At 38.7% G+C, this 22,474-nt stretch overlaps 1 protein-coding gene across 2 annotated transcripts in view; it reads left to right on the forward strand.

The window, feature by feature from the left end:
- FBXO11 (F-box protein 11) overlaps positions 1-22,474 on the forward strand; it is a 72,930-nt gene that overhangs the window by 17,684 nt on the left and 32,772 nt on the right. For both annotated transcript variants that reach the window (XM_084284282.1, XM_084284283.1), the window contains exons 2-3: positions 19,150-19,277; positions 19,392-19,473. In XM_084284282.1, coding sequence (XP_084140408.1) covers positions 19,150-19,277; positions 19,392-19,473 — 210 coding nt within the window. The remainder of the gene's footprint in view (positions 1-19,149; positions 19,278-19,391; positions 19,474-22,474) is intronic.

The following is a 22,474-nucleotide window of genomic DNA, read 5'->3' on the forward strand; positions in this document are numbered from 1 at the left end:
AAAAAAAAAGCCTTCTGGAAAGGGTTTTACAGCTCTTGGTGAATTAATACTAGATATCACTACATAACTGTGGTAGAAAGCTTTTAGCAGTCTTTTTTCCTACCAGTATATTTTCTTTTTTTTTGAATTTGGGAACAAAAAAACAGTAATCAACTATACGCAAGAAAACTAAGCCCAATGGTATATTTATAGTATCTGGAATGTAGGACAGGTTGTTCGTGTTGGGGGGAAGTAAAGATATATGTGGGGGGAAAAATCAAGATTGCTGTAGAAAACTTCTGGGTTCAGAATGGTGAGGCTTAATGCATTGTGAAACCTAATGTCTCGAATTACTCTTTAAAACTGTTTCTGTGTAAAACAGCTACTAAAAAATCACATGAACAAATACTACTTTAATAAATACACTAACACTGTAATGATCTTGTTCATTCTGTTGTTCCAGAATGCAAACAGGCTTTTTTTTAACTGAACCACGGTTTGTGAATAAACATTAGTTGTTTGAGTGAATTCTGTAGAATACATTCTAGACAGTTTTTGGTGCTTGTTAAGCATGAATGTATCAAAGATGGCTAGGATTCCATATGGTCAAACAAAATACAGCAGGATACACTGCAAAATACACTTGTAAAATATCCTTGATACATATTAAAACACTCACATTATCTCCATTCTGCTAGTGGCAAAAACAAAAACAATGAGCAGTAATCCAGGGTTACTGTTTTGGATGGAGTACAATTAACAATTGATGAGTTTCATGAGCCTTTGTGCTAAGGCTGAGCTCCATATTTGCACTAACCTTTGTAGGCATTGGTCTGTCAAGAAAGTGGAAAGGGTACATGGAGTGACTGCCTAAAAGGCAGTGTCGTTGGTCTGTAGATCCTTTATGGAGGTCTTCCTCTAGGAAGGCTTGGATGCTGTAGAGAGGCTTTCCTCGAGGTAAGGATGCTGGATGCAGGGAACGTTCACCAGTGTTCCCTGAAACATTGCAGTTCTCCAGGATCAAGCAGCGCAAGAAAGTTAAAAGGATGGGAGCAGAATCAAGTGGGGCCTGACTCTTCACTGCATTATTTATTTATGTATAAATAAAATCTGGTGTTTATGTGCAGACATGCATAGCTCTGTTTTGTGGTAGAGGTCTCAAAATTTCCTCCAGAAAAGATGGACCTCCTATAAGTCCTTTCAGAGACTGAGCTATGAAGTCTTTTTCTGGAAATGCTTCTAAAAGTGTCTTTCTCTATAAATGTTCCTTTACACTTTGAAAAGGTATTTGAGGTTTTTCTGAAAGGAAGTACATCTCTACGATTTTTTTTTTTCATTTACTTCTGCATTTCTGAATGTGACTGGACACTTTCAACTGCCATGATATTTTCCCAGAATATCACTGTAGGTAGCTGAGTGCATCTGTCTGCTGCTAGCGTTGGTTGTGCCTACCAACTGCAAATGAAGATTCATTCCATCATAGGTCAGGCTCTGGCCCGTTTCTGATTCCTGTGCCAGCAGCAAAAACCCACACAGCACTGACATGAAATAATTCACCAAGTGTTACACAAAGATAGCAACCTGATTTGATGTTCAGGTCTTATAGGCTTTTCAGTCATGGCTTGACTGATGCACCAAAATTTTTTTGTGCTCCTTGTTTGTCATCAGTGGTGGGATATGCTCTGACATCTCCTGGAGAAAAAATGCTGTTAGTCAGCTACTGTACAGTGATGAGGTTCTTCAAGGTGTAGTCAGTATTTAAAAGTAGCTTTCTATCCTTGCTGCCTGGAAACCTTCCCTTTTGCAGATTTTTGAATGACGTCTGCTTGTCCAGCCCTTACTTGAGAGTACAGAGAAGCCAAAGGCTGTGTATGTCCTTTGCAAGTTTAACTGCTCTCCAGACACTTTTTGGGGGTGAGGGTTGTAAGTTTCTGAAATACGTCTGCTTTTATGGCATCAAGATGCTCTTGTTACCTTTCAGGGAAACAACAGCCATTCTGTTAAACTTCAGTTGTGGCTGAATGAGCTTTGTTGCTTCTGTGGAGTTTGCAAGTGAAGAAAAATGTGAGGTTAAATGTGGTTAATAAAATGAAGGACTTCTGGTACTGAACTGGTCTCCTAAGTGTTGGCATAAGGTAAATTAATTTAGATCAAGCAGTGTAAACTGTAGTTCTTGTCAGCAGTGGTGTTTGAAAGAAGCAGCAGTTGAAAGAATGTGAGCAGCAATGTCTGTTTCTGTTTTCTTTTTTTTCTAAACCTTTCCTGGCATAATTCTGGAAGACATGAATCATTCATATGCTTGTGAGTCAGGTAAAGAGCATCGTGAGATGGCTGTAGCCAGTTCTGAATTGGCTCCATCAGTTTCAAGCAGGCCTTTGAAGGCAGAGTTCTTAACCAGTGTGACCATCATCCCAGATGTAGCCATCATCCCAGATCTCTAACTAGGAGAGAAGAGTTGGCTGTGAAGTAAGCCAGCAGGAGCAAAGGAAAGTGAACCACATTCATGTAATCCCCAAAACATGGTCAGCGTGCTGGTATATGCTTGTGCGAAAACATGCTCAACGTGATTACTTGGTGTGCTTTATTTTCTCCTGTTCTAGTTGTGCTAGTTGTTGCCACGAGGCCACCAGGATAAGGTGAGGTGGTGTTGGGTCCCCTGGGTTTGTGTTGGAAGTGACCAACGTGACTGTCCCTAGGTGCTCCTGTGAGTGGGTAACGCTGGAACAGCTGAGTAGTTGACAGGTGTGTCAGATTGCTGAGGTAAGCACAGGTGAAACTGTGACAGGATCACTTGTTGAAGGAAGCTGAAACCAGAGTGATTACCAAGACTGACAGAAAATAGGGCAAGCAACATAAATTCAATATGCTGATGTTACAGCCATCTTAGTGAAGTCTATAAATTCATTAGTTTGAGAGCATACTTCAGGAGGGAAAGCAATCACATGCGGCTTCACTTTCAGCAAATCATGACATAGAACGGAGGTGTATGAGGTTGCATATATTATTACTCTGGGTTTCTAGTTGGCATGGATCATGTCTAGCAGATAAATTGTGGGGTGTTTTTTTTTCAGTGTGAACAAGCATGTGTTCTAGCGAACTTGAATTTACAGTTGCAAAGATCTGTGAAACAGGAATTGGCACAGTAGCATTCCTTGTATTTTAGACACTGGGAGCCTAAAACTACAATATGGAAAAAGTGAGTTATCTTTTTGTACTAGGAAGATACTTACAAAATTGTACAATCATAGTGCACAGTAATTGTGTAAATACTTCATTCTGGTGAAAGAAATGGGAGAAAAATACAATTTCGAAGGGCGCTGAAGTGGGTTGTACTTGTGAGCCAAGTGCCTCCCCGTTCTGGCACAAACAGAAGAGTGGAAAAGCATGAGATGGGGACAGGAAGAGAGGGAAAGGAGCAGAGCTTGCTGTAGGTATCTGTGTCACACACCCACCTTTCTGTGCTGGGGCCATACATGTGCCTGCTGGGGTTGTGGGCCTGTACTTGGCCCGCTGTGCATGGGAGGGCCTGGCAGCTGGGGGTTATCACTGGCCTGCCTCCGTCCTGCACCTGCGTTTTGGAAGCTTTGCTCTCTTAAAGGGAGGTCAGTTGGTTGTTTGGGTTTTTGTCAGGCTTTTTCTCACCTCTAGTGGCGAGGGATAAAACTTTCCTGTATTCCTGCAAGTAAAGCTCTTAGTTCTGGTACAACCAAATTTGAGCAGTGTATGTGAGATCACACCAGCCAGTTCCTTTAATTCAGTGTGGCTGCGTCCATGTCCACCTTCTGGGTTACATGCAAACATGTTCTCCTTAGCTTTTGGAAGTCTGTAATGTACAAACACGAGGAAGGAAACTGCTCAAGTCCTCCTTTTTTAAAACTTATGCTTAGCGCCTTTGACCTTTATTTTTCTGCTCATCACCTTTGACCTCCTGTAGACATAACTAAATTGACAGTGATCTGATAAGCTACTCATCAGTGTCAGTTTTGTAAAAAGATTGCTATTACTGTAAAATAGCTTTTTAAAAAGTGGTCTTCAACCAATAGGAAGCTTCTCTAGCTGCAGATCACTTTTAAAAAGTTACATTTTATACTTAATCAGATCTCTTTAAATTACTGTGCTGCTGACACTTTAACTTAAACTATTCTTCATATTCCTCCATAATGGGCTTATTGCTAACAAAATATATTTGGATACACAGAAATTCTTTGCTTATTGCAGTAACACTTTCTGGCATAGAAGGCAAGCACCTTTACTTAGATATGCAAGCTACATAGTTGTGTAACTTCACATGTGTACAGTTAATACTATGGTCTGGCCCTCCGTCCTGATGTCTGGGACTTGTGGGTGTGTGGAGTACTCAGTACAATGAGAATGGGCTGAGGTTTTTGAGATGCTAATGCACAAGCTTTTGTTTTATAATCAAAGTATTCCTTGGCTGAAAGCTTTAGTGTTTTAGCTAGACCAGGAAATGTGAAATCTAGAGGTGGTATGCCGGTAAATACTTCAGCTCTTCATACGTTCATCAGGAGTGGGGAAGCTACCTGGCTGTTCAGCACACTGAAGTCAAGGCATGAATGAGTTGTCTGTCCTCTGAGAGCGACTTCTCTTTGCTGACTACATGGGTTGTCCAGGCTCATAACTGAGGTCATCCTTCAAAAATGGTTGGAACAGCCCTTTGAGCTTTTCACTAGAGAATTCCCTTAACTTGTTGTACCTCCAGTGAGACGTGTTACCCAAGCCTTGGCTGACTTGGGCAGGGCTTATGGTCTGTTGGCATGTTCCAGGCAGACTTACAGGAAAGGGCTGGGTGCTTGTGAGACTCTAAAGTTGTACCCAAGGTACCATGGCTGTTAGCACATTACATGGAAGTTTAAACACACTGCTGCTTTTCTGGAGGGTAAGAAAAATGGTTGAGAGTTTATTGGGACAACAGGGTTTTACTTTTAGGTACTTTGATTTGTTCGTTCATGCCAGGATGCCAAGATATTTCTAAATTAGAGTACTGAGAACTAGCTTTAGCTGAGGTTTTATAGACGCTCAGAGAAGACAAGGGAACACTGAGTTGTTTTCAGAATTACAGAATGGTTTAGGTTGGAGGGCACCTCTGGAGGTCATCTAGTCCAACCCTATGCTCTAGTGGGGCCGCCTAGAGCAGGTTATGCAGGGCCATGTCCAGATGGCTTTAGAAGATCTCTGAGGACGGAGACCCCACAACCTCTCTGGGCAACCTGTGCCAGTGCTCAGTTATCTGCACAGTAAAGAAGCCTTCTTACGTTCAGATGGAAATATATATACACACTAAAGCACCGGAAGGACTTAAATATATATATGTATATATATTGCTTTGGACCAGAGAAGTCTGTCTTTTTTTTTGTTTTTTAAGATAATATTTGAACAGTTTGTCCTCCAAAAGAGATAATTATCTAGAAGATCTAGAAGATTATTTGTCATACAAAACTTACCTGAAGGTTTGTTAGCCAGCCGCCTTGTTTGTTATGCCGTGTTCCTTCTTAATGTTAATACTCTTTACTCCTGCAGCCTTTTCAGGATACAGCCAGGTGACCTAAAAACCACAATAAGTTAATAGTATGAAGTGATAGCCCTCCTTAACCAAGGTATTGTGGCTGACCTAGCCCATTGTACTAAGTAAAATTAATTTAGCTAAATGAAAAGTGTTTATCTTTTCTGGTGGATCGGTGTGCCTGGAACTGTTCAAGGGCCATATGCCTGTGACTATTTTCCTATAATATATTTTTGTATATATATCAAAACTGTTTGCAGAAGAATGCCTCAACAGCTATGCACGTGTAAATGGCTGCATTTCTAGTCTATATGTATTTGCTTAATACTTCTCAGTATTATTTTTCTTTTTATGAAGAGCTGATAGAAAGGATCAAGCTGCACAGGCCTGTGGAACAGTTGGGAATATGATTGGGAGGAGGGGAGTCAGCACCAGGCATGGGGTGGAGGTGTCTCAGTGGGACGGCTGCTCTGGGGAATTTTGCATCTTCTGATATTCCTATTAGCTTTCCAGATGAACTACTCCTTCTCAAAATACTCAGGAAAATATTGTTACACATGTTCAAACAGCTTTTACAGTTCACGTACATAATTTTTAAGAGCTTTTTATAGAAACTTACTATACTAAGGTATGACAAATTACAGGGAGTTTGTGGGAAGTGTGGTGGGTCAGGACTTCAGAACGGATGTTGAATAAATGGCAGCTTTTCTACCTGGTCTTACAAAGGGTGAATTTCCAGAACTATGGGAATTAAATGAAATGGGAGGTTGGTGCAAAAGTATGAGGAACTGCTTAACAATAAGTAAAGTTCAGGGTTCTGCTGAGGATATACAGAAAGACTGGACATAAAAGGGAGTGGAGAGACGCAAAACAACGCTGAAAGCTTTCAGCACCTACTTGTGGATGTCTTAGACAATATTAGAAACTGGTAGTTCCTTTTTGTCCTGTGAGTTACGTTTGCTATCAGTTAACCAAGCTTATGATGCCTATTTGAAATTTGTCTCTTTTAATGCTGTTATATTTTCAAAGAACAAGTAACAAGCATCTCTTATTTGAAAACTAAAATATCTTCAAGTGAGGTTGTCTGTATTTGTGTTTATTTTTTTCATCAAATCACGTTTACATATTGCTTACTGAAACAGAGTGGTGGCCAGATTGGGACTAGGAGAGAAACAGTTGAGAGACGGTGAGAAAGCGAATCTAGATGTATTTATTTTTTTGCTTCAAGAAACTGTCAATAGTTTAAAAATACTTCATCAAGAACCAGGGCATCACCTGCGGAGTTCTGAAGTTGAGAAAATTCAGCGCAGACATCTCAATTTGGAAACTGTTGAGCTGTCACTACACTTTTACTTCAGAATTTCTTAAAATAAATAAATTAAAAAATCAGCAACTAGTAATAGTTTCAAAAAAAATAAATTTAAATCTAAATACAGTTTGACTTCTGATACCTCTTGCACACGCATGCCTTAGCAGTTACAGGTGCTGGGCTTTTAGTCTCTGAAGCTTTACTGAAAACTGAGTTCCTGGGTCAAAATCAGTTTAATCATGTTATTAAAATGTATTTTTTTTCTGAAGTGGGAATGCATTTAAATACATAGATAAATCCCCATGTAAGAGCTACTAATGGTCTGTAATGACAATGTTAATAGAAAATACAAATGGAAATCTAATAACTACTTACAAAAAAGCTCTTAGAAGTTCACCAAAGCAGCATTTCATGCATGATACTGCTTTTAATGGGGGGGGAAAAAAAAGCCCTGCATCTGACTGCATGTTTCCACTGAAGTTGAAAACGTTGAAGTAAAAACTAAGTGGGCATTGTGCAGCGATTGGTCTGAGAACTGGATTAGGTTATGAAGTGCTGTGGAATGGGCTGGGTAACCAGCGCATGTAGAATTAAAACCGTGTTTACATTTAGAAAAACCTAGACTAGAATATTCAGTATAACAATTGTCTTTCAAAGTAAACGTGGTTATAAAAAAAAAGGTTTTTTTTGGAAGGAGTTAAAACAAACAGAGGTAGAAAATTGGATTAATGTCTCGAAACTATACCATCTGGTTTTATAACTTTAAAAAACAAAATTCAGGATGTGATTTCTGCTGACGTCCAAGAGCAGTACATTAGCTGCTGTAGTGACTGGTGGATTGGTGTGCTTGGGAGATGCGTGTTCTTCAGGGCAAGGAAGAACAGAAACCCTTTGTGCAGCTGCTTTCTTGAGCATCTAATACAAAACCTGTTTCTAGCTTTTCTGGCGTGTTTTCTAACACATGTTGGGGATGGAAAACATTGTTTTTCCAATTTGTGTTTATGTAATATGTTGTTATTTTAAAACGGAGTAGAAAACCTTTTTAGCTTTATGTGCCAGAGTAGGAGGTCTGAACATGGATGTTCTGTACAATTTGCTTTCTCATAGCAGCTTGGACCTAGGCAGACTTCTAACCATTACTACCACAGTACTCCAATGTTCGTAGCTTTTTAATTTTTACTGTAGTTATTAGCAAAATTAAGTTCAAATCAGAGGATGTCTGCTACACTGGCATTTTATAATTCGGTGTCAGCTTTTGTAACCCATCTTAATAGCATACACGTATATGCTAACAGATACGTAATGAGTAACCAAGAAGGTTCTTCCTGATGTTGCCTGCTTTTACTGCAGTCCATGGGCTGTTCTCATAGTCACTTCCCTGAAGCGACACAGAGCCATGCTTTCCTGCTCTTGTCAGGCCCTTTAGAGTTTGTAATCCAAGTAACAGAATAATAGGCAAAGTCGCTCTGAAACATTTTCTGAGTAAATAGTGATCAGATACGTCTGAGTCACAGCATGCAAGCCTTGCCATGGTTAGGAGCAAGCCTAGTAGTTTGTAATGAGCTTGAATTTTACATTAAATACAACATATTATTGTCTGGTCCAAGGATAATAGAGGCTTCTTTTCTCTTTGTGTCTTATCACTGAATGGCCTTACTAAAAATAAATATATACTGTAATAGAGGTTCTGTCTTTTTTTGGTAAAGAACAGTAATTTGGGGGATTTATTGCTTTGCTTCCCCCCCCCCCCCCTTTTTTTTCCCTTTGGTGTGTAGTGTTTTTAGTATACTGTTTCTAATCATATTGTTCAAATAGTGATATTTCATAATTTTTCATTTCCACTGTAACATTTGAAAGTTATGTAAATGTTGATTTTTCAGTACTGTGCTTGGCAGGGGGGTGGAGGAGGAAGTGGTGTGCCTGTTTTAGTATCATTGTAATGGTGAGATAGGGGAAATAGCCAACTGGTAGCAAATCTCGTATTTTACCTTCTGCAGTTGACACAGTTATTTAGTGACAAGCTGTTGTACATCTGAAATTGTGACTATTATTAGCTCAAGGTGTTTTTTTCTTCACTGCCGTATGTCTTAAGTTACGGGCTATAGCTTTTTGCCTCTGCGACTACTTGGTGGCCTTTTGCTCCTTCCTAGGCTAATGGTTGGGTAAGTTGCAACTGCAGCCGAATAGGACTTGGAAACTTTGCTTGGTACAGTAAGCAGCAGCAGGGATTTCTTTTTTCTTAAAAAATAAAAATGCTTTATAGTGTTGAGAAACAGTACAAGCCAATAGACTATGTCGAAATGTTACCTGGGATCTGTAAAAACCAAAGTATCAAACTATGAGATTCTTGCTTATCCTCCGTTTTCCTACAGTAACGTTAAGTTATAGGGAGTGCTTAGGTTGATGGTTCCTGGATCTTTATTTTTTTTTTCCTTCTTTGATGTAACATAATAGGGATACAGAGAGGGAAGGATGACAGCCCAAACCAGTAAGCTTTGAAGTGTTACCAATCTACTTTTTCCTCTTCTTGCTTTGAGAGGAAAAAGCCATACTGTCTGTACCCCCTCTTAACCCCAGCACACAGAGAACTGTATGGTCTTTCAAATCAGTTGCCTTTTGGCTTTGTTGTTGTAGTCATACATAATTCTTGGCATTACTTCCTGATTTAATGAAGTTTTCCTCTTTCTGATCTTAAAATAGATGAGAGATTTACCTCTGGATTCCTTAGAGCCCGAACTGGGGTTGTCACAAACTTGCATTGACATTTTCTTTTTTTTTTTTTTTTTTATTTAACTATAAAGAGCTGTATTGTTGCTCAAAAATGAATCCCTTGTACTAAGAAAGAAATCTTCATCATCTGAGGGTAGTCTGTGTAGACTAGAATCACAGAATCAGTTAAGTTGGAAGAGACGATCGAAGATAGTTATGTGCTTCCCCAATTTTTCTAGTCAAAACAGAAGTTTCTTTAGCAAACTTCTCTGGGTGTCATGTAGACTTCTCCAAGGATTATTAAAGGGTTCCAAAAATTCCTGTAGTTGTGTGTAATCTGTTTTAGCTTGATCTATTTGTTCAACAAATTCTGAAATACTTCAGCTTATATCTTTTTTCTTTGTTCACTACTGCGAGACAGATCCCTGGTAGGCATTTCAGAAACCCTTCTATTTGGGAGAGCCTTAGGAAATTCCTAGTTCTGTGTACCAAAACTGTTCCTTGACATAACCAGGGTTCAGCTGGCCCAGTGTATGGATAGACGCCAGTTACTTCTGCGGCTGAGTCTCTGTAAGGCAGATGGCAAGGATTTCTAAGTCTGCTACTACAGCTAGTAGCAGGACCCTTTGCCACCACCCCTTCCTTGTGTCACATCAGCGCTCTGCAGGTGTGGCTTACGGCAAAGAAATCTGTGGGAGGCTTCCATTTCCTGAAAATTTGGTTAAATGATTGTGCCCTGAGATCGTGCTTTATGGGAGTTATGCTTGAACAGTTGCAGTAGTGTTTAGTCATACTGAGATTTCTAGCTAGGTGGATTGTTTTATTACACGTAAGCTTTCCTGTCATTTCAAGGGGAGTAACGTTTCTCTCAGCCAGGTTTCTCTAGGCACCCATGCGTTGCAGGAGAATCCTCCTGCAGGTGGATCAGTTACGGGCCATAGAAAACTTGAAATATAGGATGTAAGTGCATCAAGTAAAATCTGTGTTCTCACTGAGTAATTGCTCATTCCTATACTGTGTTTTTTTCTGTGTTTTTTCCCCAACTTTGTTTATTTAAGATACGAGAAATGCAACGGGGGGGGGGGGGGGGGAGGGGGGGAATTGTCAGTTCATTTTTTAGTTGTGGCAGTGCTAAAGACAGTTGTTTATAAACTTCTAATTCATTCTTTCTGGAGTTTATGGGTATCAAGAATGTCCAGATTCAGTCTAATTAAATAATGTAACGTTTCTGCTTCATAGCTCAGCAATTCTGATTATTAGAAATAATCCGTTTTTTCAAATACCTGTTTTGGATACGATTGCTCTGACATTTTACTTGAAAAAACATCTAGCCTGAGCCAGGTTTTCATACAAGATGGACTTACTGGTTTGCCTGAATGGCTGTTCCCTAAAACTGACTCAGTTGTCCTTCCTGACCCCAGCCAGGGTCTGTCCTCTTCCTAATACTTACATTTTGGAGGCGGGTTTTCCTCCTATCGATATTCAGCAGTTTTACCAAGAGAAGTGAGCTTGGAAGTGTCAGGAACTGTTGAACCAACAGCACCATTGAAGTGCATGTGTTCTGGTCATTGTTGGTATCGGATAATCTCGTTTCTTCTTATCAGGAGATGGCATCGCAGACAAGGTGGGATGTTTGTTGAGAGGAAGGGGTTTGTCGTATTTTCCGTAACAGCAGCTGTAAAGATGTGGGCAGAGAGTTGCATGCATTCCTGCTGGTGCTTAGGCACCTTAAAATACAGCCATTAATTAAAACACGTTGGTTGATCAGAACAATTGCTGTGATCAACTGTAATGCAGAATAAAACGGGAATACTTGAACTTCCTTCAGCGTGCTTTTGGTTTGTTTTTATTGTCATCACTGGCTATGCTTTTTTAATTAGTTGAACGTTGCTATATTTCAGCTAAAGAGGAGGATGACCTTCAAGACTGGTAACCTCTCTTCTCAAGCAAATATCACGAGATAGAAATTTAAATTGTTCCAAGTCTGAAACTTGCTTCAGTAGTCCAAAATAAGGAGAGGGGAAAAACTCAGTGCATAGTAGTCAAGTCTTCTTCCTTTACTGCTTAGAAATGTAATGAGGAAGGGCCCTTAAGTGACTTCCCTATGTAGTGCTTAAACAGTATATATTCCTGCACCTCTAAAACTTACTTGGCCAGCATTTTCACTGTATCATCAAGGAGCCATGCACTAAGGCCACAGTTTTATAAGTGTTGCTTTATTAATGAGGAGTGCATCCAGAAAAGGATCTTTGTCTCCCTTCTCAGTGAAAGCTTGTCAGAGCAGGATTCAAGCTGGCTATTAAGCAAGAAGGGAAATACTCTTAATAAAATACTTGTAAAGCAGCCACCTGGAGATTTTTGTTTGTTTTTTAAGTTGGCTGTAATACTGTTATCGGTTTGGGAAAACAGTATGATCTAGAAAAATACCAAAGGAAAAATCCATCTTCTTATTCTGGTCTGATAGTGTTGTTTGAAACCTGCCGGTACTGATTATTAGAGCTGTTTGCTCCAAGAAAGTTTTCCTGGCTTTTCTAAAATGAGTTAGATAACAACTAACTCAAGTATGCAGGTAGTTGAACGGTTTTTCTGTATGCCTATTAAAAATGTGCATGCTAATGTATTTCTTTAGAAATTCTGGCTTTAACTGGGTGCTAATACCTTGGGGTGAAAGTGTTCTGGAAAGAAACTAGAATTTTTCATCAGATCCTTGTTATCCCTTTTTGCTTCTGGTGTCTGAAAAGGAAAATATTTTTCATAGTATTTGGAGGGTTTTAACTGCTCTCCACATGTGGTTTTGTGCTAGGTAGTTTTGGACTATGAGCTCTTTAGTTAATGAGGCTCAGAGATGTGAATAGCTGCTTTTGACTGATCATACATTTTAAAGAAATGTAGCTGGAGACTAGTCTGGGGCTAGCAGACAGTTTATCTTGCCAATTGTCACCTTTTACTTTCTCTCTGCTTTTCTCTCTGTGCCAGCTCTAAGAACTTCAGTTTCTGTCATGTGAATATAAGCTGCATTCAGCATCTGTTAGTGACCTTACAGCGAGAGGAGCTGGAGAAAAGGTCAGGTTCTTAGACAAAGGTTAATTTCTGTTTGTCCTGGTTTCAGTTAGGACAGAGTTAATTTTCTTCCTAGTAGCTAGTAGGGTGCTGTGTTTTGGCTTAGGATGAGAAGAGTGTTGATAACACCCCGATGTTTTAATAGTTGTGGAGCAGTGCTTACGCCAAGCCAAGGATGTTTCAGCTTCTTGCTCTGTCCTGCCAGTGGGCAGGCTGGGGGTGCAGCAGGAGCTGGGAGGGGGGGGACAGACCCAGGACAGGTGACCCAAAGCAGCCAAAGGGGTATTCCATCCCATCTGGCATCATGCTGGACAATATATAGGGGTGGCTGGCTGGGGTGGGCCAGTCAGACTGCTCGGGGTTAGGCTGGGCATCGGTCAGCGGGTGGTGAGCAATTGCATTGTGCATCACTTGTTTGTACACGTTAGTAGTAGTTGTTATTATTGTTATCATTATTTTTTCCGTCTTAATAAACTGTCTTTATCTCAACTCATGGGCTTCACTTTCCTGTTTTCCCCCTTCCCAGAGAAGGAGGCGGGAGGGTGAGTGAACGGCTGTGTAGTGTTTAGCTGCTGGCTGGGTTAAACCACAACACTGGGTCCTAAGAATAACAGGGAGGGGAAAAAAAACACTCAGTCTCAAGAAACTTTCTGTATAAATGCTAAATCTAGCTATTTTCTTATTAATATATATATATATAGAGAGAGAGAGAGAGATGTATTGTAAGTCTAACATGAACTTTTGAGCAAATAAAAATAGAGCTGAGCATCTATCTGATCTATTCTTACTCTTTTTAGGCCATCATGTTATGTGCTGTGCATGACCTAATTCCAAAGAGTAATAAGCTGTCTCATTTGGATAGTGATGTTTAAAAGCTTAAAATGTAAATTCCAAAAAGATGCTGTTCGTTCTTTTTCTGTGTTGTGGTTCCCCCCCACCACCTGTCTTTCACATTTACCAGTTCTTAGTATTTGTTTAAACAGTACAACAGCATTCCCTCATCTTGGAAATATTAATCTTAATACAGAAAAAAATCTAAATACTACATGTGCTAAGATTCTTTTGTCAAACAAACTGTAACCAGTTACAATAAATGTGAATATTGTTAAGAGAGTGAGAGATCTTTGGTTTATCATCAGTTAAGAATTAGTATTTATACCTAAAATGTTCTAGCAGTCAGTAATGGTTATTCTGTGTCGTTGTTCCTTTCCATAAGGCTGAATATCCTTATTCCATATGGTGTTCAGTAAGTCTGAGCTTTCTGGAGTCAATCTGAAAGCAGGCATTTTTAATGTTAGGTCTGTCCCTTTTCCAAACTGAAATCCTGCTATTCTGAATGGAAATCTGCCTCTGAAGCTTATTCTTGCTGGGTCTCTTCCAGGTCCAAGCAGCCTCGACTCTCATGTCAGATTAATCCTTCTCGTTGACCTGTGCCATCGGAACATTACAAAAACGTCATCTCTTTGGTTTTATCTCTATGCGAGTCAGGTTGCTTTGGATATTGTTTGAAAATATTGTAGGACTTAATTATAAACATTGCATTATGTTGTAATTATCAAAGTTGTTGTGTTACTAGTAAATGAGCGTGCAGGTACTTTTTATTTTAATATTAACATTTTCTTTTACCATTACACCTACTGTTACTGTATACATGTATAAGCGTACTGTGGTTTTCTTTGACTTTTTTTTTTTTTTTGAAATTCACTCAGGAGAAGGAGTGCTTGATTGTGAAAGACTATTAAAATGATGTTAGATCTTGCTTCAGTGAACTTTTTGTAGTTGGAGTTGATTAATTTTATGCAGTTCTTGAGTTTTTTTCTTTGTGGTTGTACACCCAGCTAGTGTCCTTTTCTCTCTGAAGCTAAGTTGAATATTCAGATTGCAGAAGAGACCACTTCCATTTAAGAGAGAGCCCACTACAAGTTATGATCTGCAATGCATAGTCTAAGCCTTAAATGCTGCCCTGGATCAATGGGAAAGCTTCAATGTGAGATTTTTGCTCTGATATAAGGTGTGGAATGTACACTTTAAATATGCAGTCACTTTTTAAAAAGTGGATACAGTACCTAAAAGTAAGATGTCCCTCAGTTGCTTGGATGGTTTGTGAGGACATGGGACAAGTGTCAGTTGCCGTATTGAAACACACACCTGTTTAACAGCTCACTCCCATTTTTTTTTTTTTTTAATTTTAAAGAAAAATGTTGGGTGGGTGTTTCCCTTTATTGTGGGTTGACAACTTGTTACTGAGATGTTTGCATTTTTGTAAATACTTAATGTGCAAATGCAAAACTTCTGCCATGTATTTCTGTTTTCCATAAGTAACTTTATTTTCATTCCTATCTCTTTTTTGTATGTGCATCTTCCTTTTCCACTCCCTTAAGCTTCATTCTTCTCTGTTGCATTGCAGTTCTAGGCAGTGAAGCAGTGGGAGCTGTCATCTCAGCAGGTTGGCAGCATGTCTTCCCTGTGGTCTTCCCTTGTGGGTCTGGGGAGATTCACTCCACCCAAAGCCACGGAACTGTATTGGGTTTACATCTTAGTTGTTATTTTTGGCTTTTCTTCTAATTAGAAAGTGTTGGGGTTTTCTGTCTTAGTTAATAGTTTATTTCATTCAGAAATTATACCAGTTCTACTTAAGATTGTGTGTGACTGACCTTTATCACTGTTAAATTTGTCTGATGGGCTAGATTAATCATTGCTTTGTTCAAAAAGCCTCAGTATGGATTACTTTGTTTCACAAGTGTTCTTCTAGGAGCTGTTCCCTATTCACTAGGTGTTTCTCTAGTTTAAAACTGATCAGTTCTTTGTAGCTTCATCTGCCAGTGAGTACAAATCTTTCTACATTTCCCCTGCTACCCCGTGTTTTGGGACTATATAGAAGAACAATACAAAATTGAAACTGCAGTGTTACAGATATTAAATTAAGTAATTCAACTCTACAGAACAGGATGTGAGTTTCCTCTCTTGATGACCTCCACACCCATATTTTTCTGCTAAGGTTATATTTCTGCACTTTTTTTGTTGTTGTTTTTTGTTTGTTTAAAAACATAGTATTTTGAAAGCTTTCATGAGCCCTACTCTGTTTTCATGAAGTCTGCCTTCATTGTTTGAGAAGGCTCTTGGAAATCTTAATGTGTAAGAAGTGAAACCACCCGTGCATGTTTTTTTGTGAAGAAAATGGTATGGTCATGATAAACTTTCTCTTGAGGTGCTCCATGTGTCTTTTAATAAACTATTTGGAAAGCCCTTTATTACTACTTACTGTAACTTACTACTGTTAGTTACATTCCAAACAATGTTAATTTTATGTTCTTTAACATACACACGTAAAAGTACACTCTTAATAGCATTTGTGGAAATGCAAGAGTCATGCTTTTACGGCAGCTGACAAGAGTGGCAGATTAAACTTTTAAATAAATGCAATTTTTCTTTAAAACTATTTTATATTCTTAAATAATACAACTAGTGTAAAGTCTACAGGTAAATGTTTGAGAGCAGACCCCAGCTTAAATTAATCTTTTAAAACTGCAAATGTATTGACTTAAAATTGTGACAGCATCTGGCAGTCATTTCAGCAGGTGTGTACACGAGGGCATTGATATTACACACATGCTCCCCTGAATTTGTTTAATGACTTTATAGGACAAACACTCCTACCATCAACAGATGTTGATAATGCATTTTATTTATGTCAGTAGATGCAGTAGCTAGTACCGTTGCACATTAAAATTGGGTTTCTAAAAATGACTTGTAGGCAGAGAGTCTCTGTATTTTAAAATTGGCTTTTCTTTGGGGAAAAAAAAAGTCTATCATGTGAGTGTTTTTAGGGGAGCATTTTCAAAATGTTTTCTTAGCACGGAAAGTTCCCAGGCAAAATTGAATGTTGTCGTGTTACTCCTTTATGGAAGGGTAACAGAGTCTTCAGGAAACAGTACATCCTGAGAACTATTGCTCTGAGAATTTACCCTGTAGCTGTTCTACTCTGTTTGGAGTTTGAAACGTAGCATTTGGGAGATCAAAAACAAGCAGTGAGATGACTTCTATAATGGATCACTTCAGACTTCCGAGTTTCCTGATAGTTACTTTAAGTGAAACACTGTGGGGCACATTTGGAAAAATATTAGCAGTTTCTGAACAGTGTTATTGTTTCTGAAATATTAGAAATGTTTCTGAGGGTTGGCCCAGCCCTTCGTGAGTGTGACCAAAACGTATTGGTGAGGAAACGAGGCATCTCATCCACCCAACTCTCGTTGCCATTCATCTGCAGCCAGTGTACTAACATATCCTTCAGGTTGGAGCCTTTTGCTTTCTGAAGCACTCCTCTGCCCCATTAGCTGCTCTGACCGTCCTAAAGCAAACAGGAGCAGCACCTCTGGTGGCAGTGCCATGCAGCAGCAGGAGGAGTGGGGACTGTTCCCACCCTTGCCCCGGGCACCCTGCTGTTTCCCACGCTCTGCACATTCACACTTCCCTCTGGTGCACTTCTCTCGTCTTCCTCATCTGCCTTGCCAGCCAGATGGGAGAAGGAAGGTTTTAATTCTTACAGTACCTGCTGTGAATCTGAGTGAATGCATGCATCTCTTAATGTCATCTGTGCTAGAAGAGTGATCTTCAAGCAGGACTTGTGCCATCCTCCTAAATCTGCTGCAAGAAAATGTGTATTTTCTTTTCTGCCTAAGCAGTTTTTCAGTGTTTCAGCCAAATTGACCTTTACTTCCATTCTCCCTGCCCCCAGAGGCTTCTGTCTTCTTTCCAGTGGTAATATGTTTTGTTCTTAGTAGCCTGCGTTGGTTTTCTTCTAAGAACCCCACTGGGTTTTGACATTGCTCTCTTCATCTCCTACTGAGAGATCAAACCTGTGCTTAGCTATTTTTTCATAGTTTATTATGTTTTTTTTACTGTGTTCTATGTGGCAGTTTTGAACTATTGTATTTACATCAAGAATGGGGGAGGAAAGATCATGCATTTCTGACAGGTGCTTTGCGTTCAGTGCGAAATGGGGAAAGAGGCTGAAGAGAAGACCCTCAAAATCTCCAAGTAGCATGCTTCTGGGGGTATCCGCAACAGAATTCATACTGTGTCAGTCCTTAAACAGAAATAAGGGGTGCGAGTAGTGATGTACTCAAATGTTTTAATACATTTGGGTGCAAGAGTTTGGCTCGAAAGAGTCTCGCTCCTGGCTGCCACTATATAATCCAGGCCTCCTTCAGACTCGACTGCTGTTACTACCTGTGAAGGAAGCTGGGTGCTCTCTTGTAGGGGACTTTCTGGCTTTCTATTCCAGCTGCTGATAGTGTGATTAACTTGGCAGCAGTATTTTCTATCAGAGATGGCAAAGAAACTTAAAATTTGATGACTGAACTTTGGGGGTGTAGTTAGTTACCTGTGAGTTGTCAGTAACGTCCAACAGGAGTGTGATGCCAGAGGTGGGCTGGGTTCACAGGAACATGTGCTGAAATTCGTGTATTGGTGGTACTCTGTGTAATGAAAAAATACTTGAAATTTTACAAATTTCATTTAATGTCCTTAAAAGTCTGTGCTGGTGCTGCAAAAGGGGGGCTGCTTCTTCCCCGTCGTGTGGTCTCATGCCCTCCTTGTGGCTGTGCTGACCTGGTGGTCTGGCCGAAAGATAAGCATGGAGGTACTTCTTGCAGGCTTAGTTTTCACATGGATTAAATAACTGATGACACACTCCTAGATTGCCTCGAGCTTGTTTTGCGTGTCCCACCAGCCTTTTGTCCCACCAGATTTTTGTTATGGCCTTTGTTAAATTATTGTAACTTTATGTGATGCTAGTCATAGGAGATGCAGAGATAAATAGTAATTCTTTGCTTGTTTTTGATCTGTTGCATAACCTTATAAACAGTGGAAATGTAAGTTTTTTTCATTCATTGCATTCAAGTAATACTCATTGCGCTTTCTGTACTTTTTTTTTTTTTTAAGAGGATTTACTCTTCATATAAAATTGTACTTTAAGCAATCAGTGTATGCCGTTAAAGCTACCTCTAGCATTATGTCTTCCTTTTCCCTTTTACTGAAGAATTTGTATGCTGGCTGGGGCTATTCCTGGAATATTTTGGAAAAATCTGCCATGGGTTTTGAACTAAGTACCATATTTACTAAGGGACTTCTTGATAACACCTGATTAATAATTGAAGCTACAGCAGTATTCATTATGATAGTGTTACAGAGGTGAAAAGTTTGCGGTAATGAGGTAATAGAATTGGCATAGTGAATAACACGTTTGCGAATAAAGTGAAGTTGTATTTTTAATTGCTTTTTAAAAAGGTAGTTTATGGTGTAGCAGCTGTGTGTGTATATGTATTTTATATATATATATAAGTATGTGTGTAGCACAGGTTGAATTCATCTGTACTTTTGAGTGTAATTTTGTATTACTACATATATTCCACACTTCTTCAAATGTTCACTGTGCTCTAGCACTTCCCCACCCTCCCCCCCCCAAACTGAATGGGTTTATTTAAAAACTTCTGTAGTGTTTTTGTTATTTCTAAAAAACAAACAGAAAAACCCTACAATTCTAATTAAGCTGTTTTGTTGTTGTTGACAGATGATGATGTGCCTGCAGATATGGTTGCAGAAGAATCAGGTCCTGGTGCACAAAATAGTCCATACCAACTTCGCAGAAAAACTCTTCTACCTAAAAGAACAGCTTGCCCTACAAAGAACAGTATGGAGGTAACTTTTAAAGTTGTTTTTTAACTGTAGTTCTTGCCTCAAGAATAGGCAGATAATTAGTACTTTTTGTAATTTATGTAATGACTGAATTAATCCTTACTTATTTTGTTAAAGGGTGCCTCCACTTCAGCTACTGAAAACTTTGGTCACCGAGCTAAACGTGCTAGAGTATCTGGAAAATCCCAGGATTTATCAGGTAACAACTCTTTGTACAAAGATTGGTGGGATGCACTTTGATACCACTACCCCTGTAACCCTCAAAATAAATAAATAAATAAATAAATAAATAAATCCCTTTCTATTCTTGAACTAATAACCTGCAGTGGAAGAACACTGGTTTTAGTCTGACTTCTAGAATCTGGTCTTTCAGTCTGCATGTTCTACTGCAGATGCAGTTTGTGTTGTTTGTTTAAAATTTATTTTTTTTATTCTTCTGAAGTGCAGTGCAGTTATGTCTAAGGTATTCTTAAAAGTAATAATGCTGCAGCAAAGGACTAGGTTTGTTTATGATTTCTCATATTATTCCAGCATATTGTTTGGAGGTAGAAGTAGTTTTGTTATGTCATTATTGCGATTTTCAGCGTGCATGTGAGAAATTATTTAAAAAATAAACATATATGCAGATACACCTACACGCATATATGCACAATGTGTATTATGTGTACAGTGTGTATGTATGGGTGTATTTATGTTCACATGTGTACATGCATAAGCACACACACTACTTGTTCATTTTTTCTGTATCCTTTTTCAATCTCTGCTTCTTCCCCTTTTTGTCTTCTACGCACTTTAATTCCGTGAGATCTTTTGTGACTTCTCCCTGAAAAATCAGTGCTAGCACTTGCCAGCTTCTGTTGATGTAGTTTCTGTTGCTTTTGGGGAGTGTTGGTGGACAGGTGTCTTCTAGTCCATTTCTGTCTTAACCTTGCAAATTAAACCTGAGGTGCTGGCATGAGACTCTGGTCAGTTACGGCTTCTGTTGAAGTCTGTTCCTTCAGGCTTCTCACCCTGGTAGTACAGATTTCTATTTCAAGTCATCTGTCTTCTGTTTTCACCTTTGTTTTATATCTATCTCCCCTTTCTGTCTTTCTCTCTTAATTTCTGTAACTAAAAACCATTTAACCTTAGATTTATGTCCTTGAAATGGTGAGAACCAAATGAACATCAGCTTTTGTCATTTTACTTCCAGTTTCACTTCCTGACTTGATACCTAAAGCCTGGTACAAAGTCTTTCTTTTCAGTTTCTCTTGCCAGTTCCCAGTTTTCCTTCAAGGCTATATACTTTTGATACATCCTTTACTATGCTCATACCCACCTCCTTGCTTTATTGATGGTCAGTAATTTTATTCAAGTCCTCTGGTAGAAATTACATCACAATGGTAATTTCCAAATGAATTTTCCATGCGTTTCCTGTATATTCCTTTGTTGCATTACTGAACTCGTCTGGGGAAGGTACTGAACTGTGGAAACTTCTCCAGCATGGAATTTCCAGAGGAATTGTAAACAATGATTTTCTAACTATATTCTTAAGAATGCATTCAGACCAGTCACAGTTTGACAAGAGAGGGTACTTGTCAAGCCACTTTATATTGATCTCTCTTCCAGTGTGAATGATCATTACTTTATTTTCCCCTTTCCATTTCTTGAGATGTTCCTCTAAATTTGTGCAAATACTGATTGCCATAAGATTTTTTCTTGCCTTTTTGTTTGTTTGCTTTGTTACCATGGATAACAATAGCTATTGTGACTGAGTGTGAGCATGAATTTTTCTGGAACATCACAAGTGGAAATGGTATATTATCATTTGGAACATATAACTGTTCATTTCAACTAAAGTTCTAAAATAAAGGTACGGGACTAGTGATGTTGGGATATGTCTGGGCAGAGAACCATTCCTTCTTGTATGGGCTCTGAGCTGAGGAAAATTTTGGGGGAGATGAAAGGAGAAATGCTAGTCAACCAATGTATTCAGCTGGATTAGAGCCAGTAGTTGGAAAAACAAGAGTATTACGTATTTTATTACTGATTTCAGGCTTAATGTTTCCATGAAACAGTTGATACTTAAAAATTTTAGCGTGTTCTTCCTGACAGTATTTCAGACTTTTTCTGGTGATTTCAAATATTGACAAATTTTTCTTCTCTGCAACTGTGTCTTCAAATAGTCTTGGTAATGGACAATATGCATTGCAATCCTGAGACAGAAAGATTAATGCATATATAAGAACCTTGGTAAGAAAGTTGTACATTATTAGAAAATATGTGAATGATTTTTCACTTAAATCCCTCTAAATAGAATTCCAAGAAATTAAAAAAAAAAAAAAAAAAAAAACTAAGAAAAAGATATGCTTGAGCTGTCTTGCTTACATCACAAGTAACTGGTGAACCTACAAATTTCTTATTTGTATGGTATCTGAATAAAAAGTTTACCACTTTTAGATCTTGTAGGTACAAATACTTACCATATGCTGATATTCATAGTACTTCCTGATTTACAGAAAGATTTTAAATTTGGTATGTTGTGTTTCCTTACGTCAACTGAACTGTCTGCTTCCACTTCACATGACTTCTCAACCTTCAGTACCATTTGTCATGTCATTTTAATCCACCGACACACTCTTCCTTTTTGTTTATTACTGTGCAGGGCTTTTTTCTCTCTCACTATATCACTATATTTGCATATTCATTTTATACTGAGCAGTTCATACTGGCTTTTAATCATTTTTGGAAGACTTGAGTTCAGGGACAGACTATTTCTTTTTGATGACCCCTGGAGTTACAGTAGATACTGAGACTCTAGGTTGTTGGATCACTTGTTGCTTATTTCTTACATCAGATACATGCATAGCTCATGGTTCACAGAACTTATTATCTTTTATTTTTTCCCTATTGATTTTTAAGTTATTTTTTCAAGATTGCTGCCTGCCATGTTTTCTGACAACTGTTTCTTATCAAGAAAACATTGAGTGCCTTCTTACAGAACAAAATATATCTGTCCCTATCTTCTCTATTAAATGGACAAAAAATGGTATCCATACAAGACATAATTTACAATTCAGGATTCACAGGATGGCATTCTTGATCTCTGTACAACAACTGCAATTCAATTTCAGGCAGCTTTTCATGCCCTCATCTTGGTTTCGCTGTACTAGTTTCTATCTACTAAATGATTTAAAAAAAAAAAAAAAAAGGAAACTGAA

This window comes from Netta rufina (genome assembly GCF_964035555.1).
Source record: "Netta rufina genome assembly, chromosome: 3".
Lineage (NCBI taxonomy): Eukaryota > Metazoa > Chordata > Aves > Anseriformes > Anatidae > Netta > Netta rufina.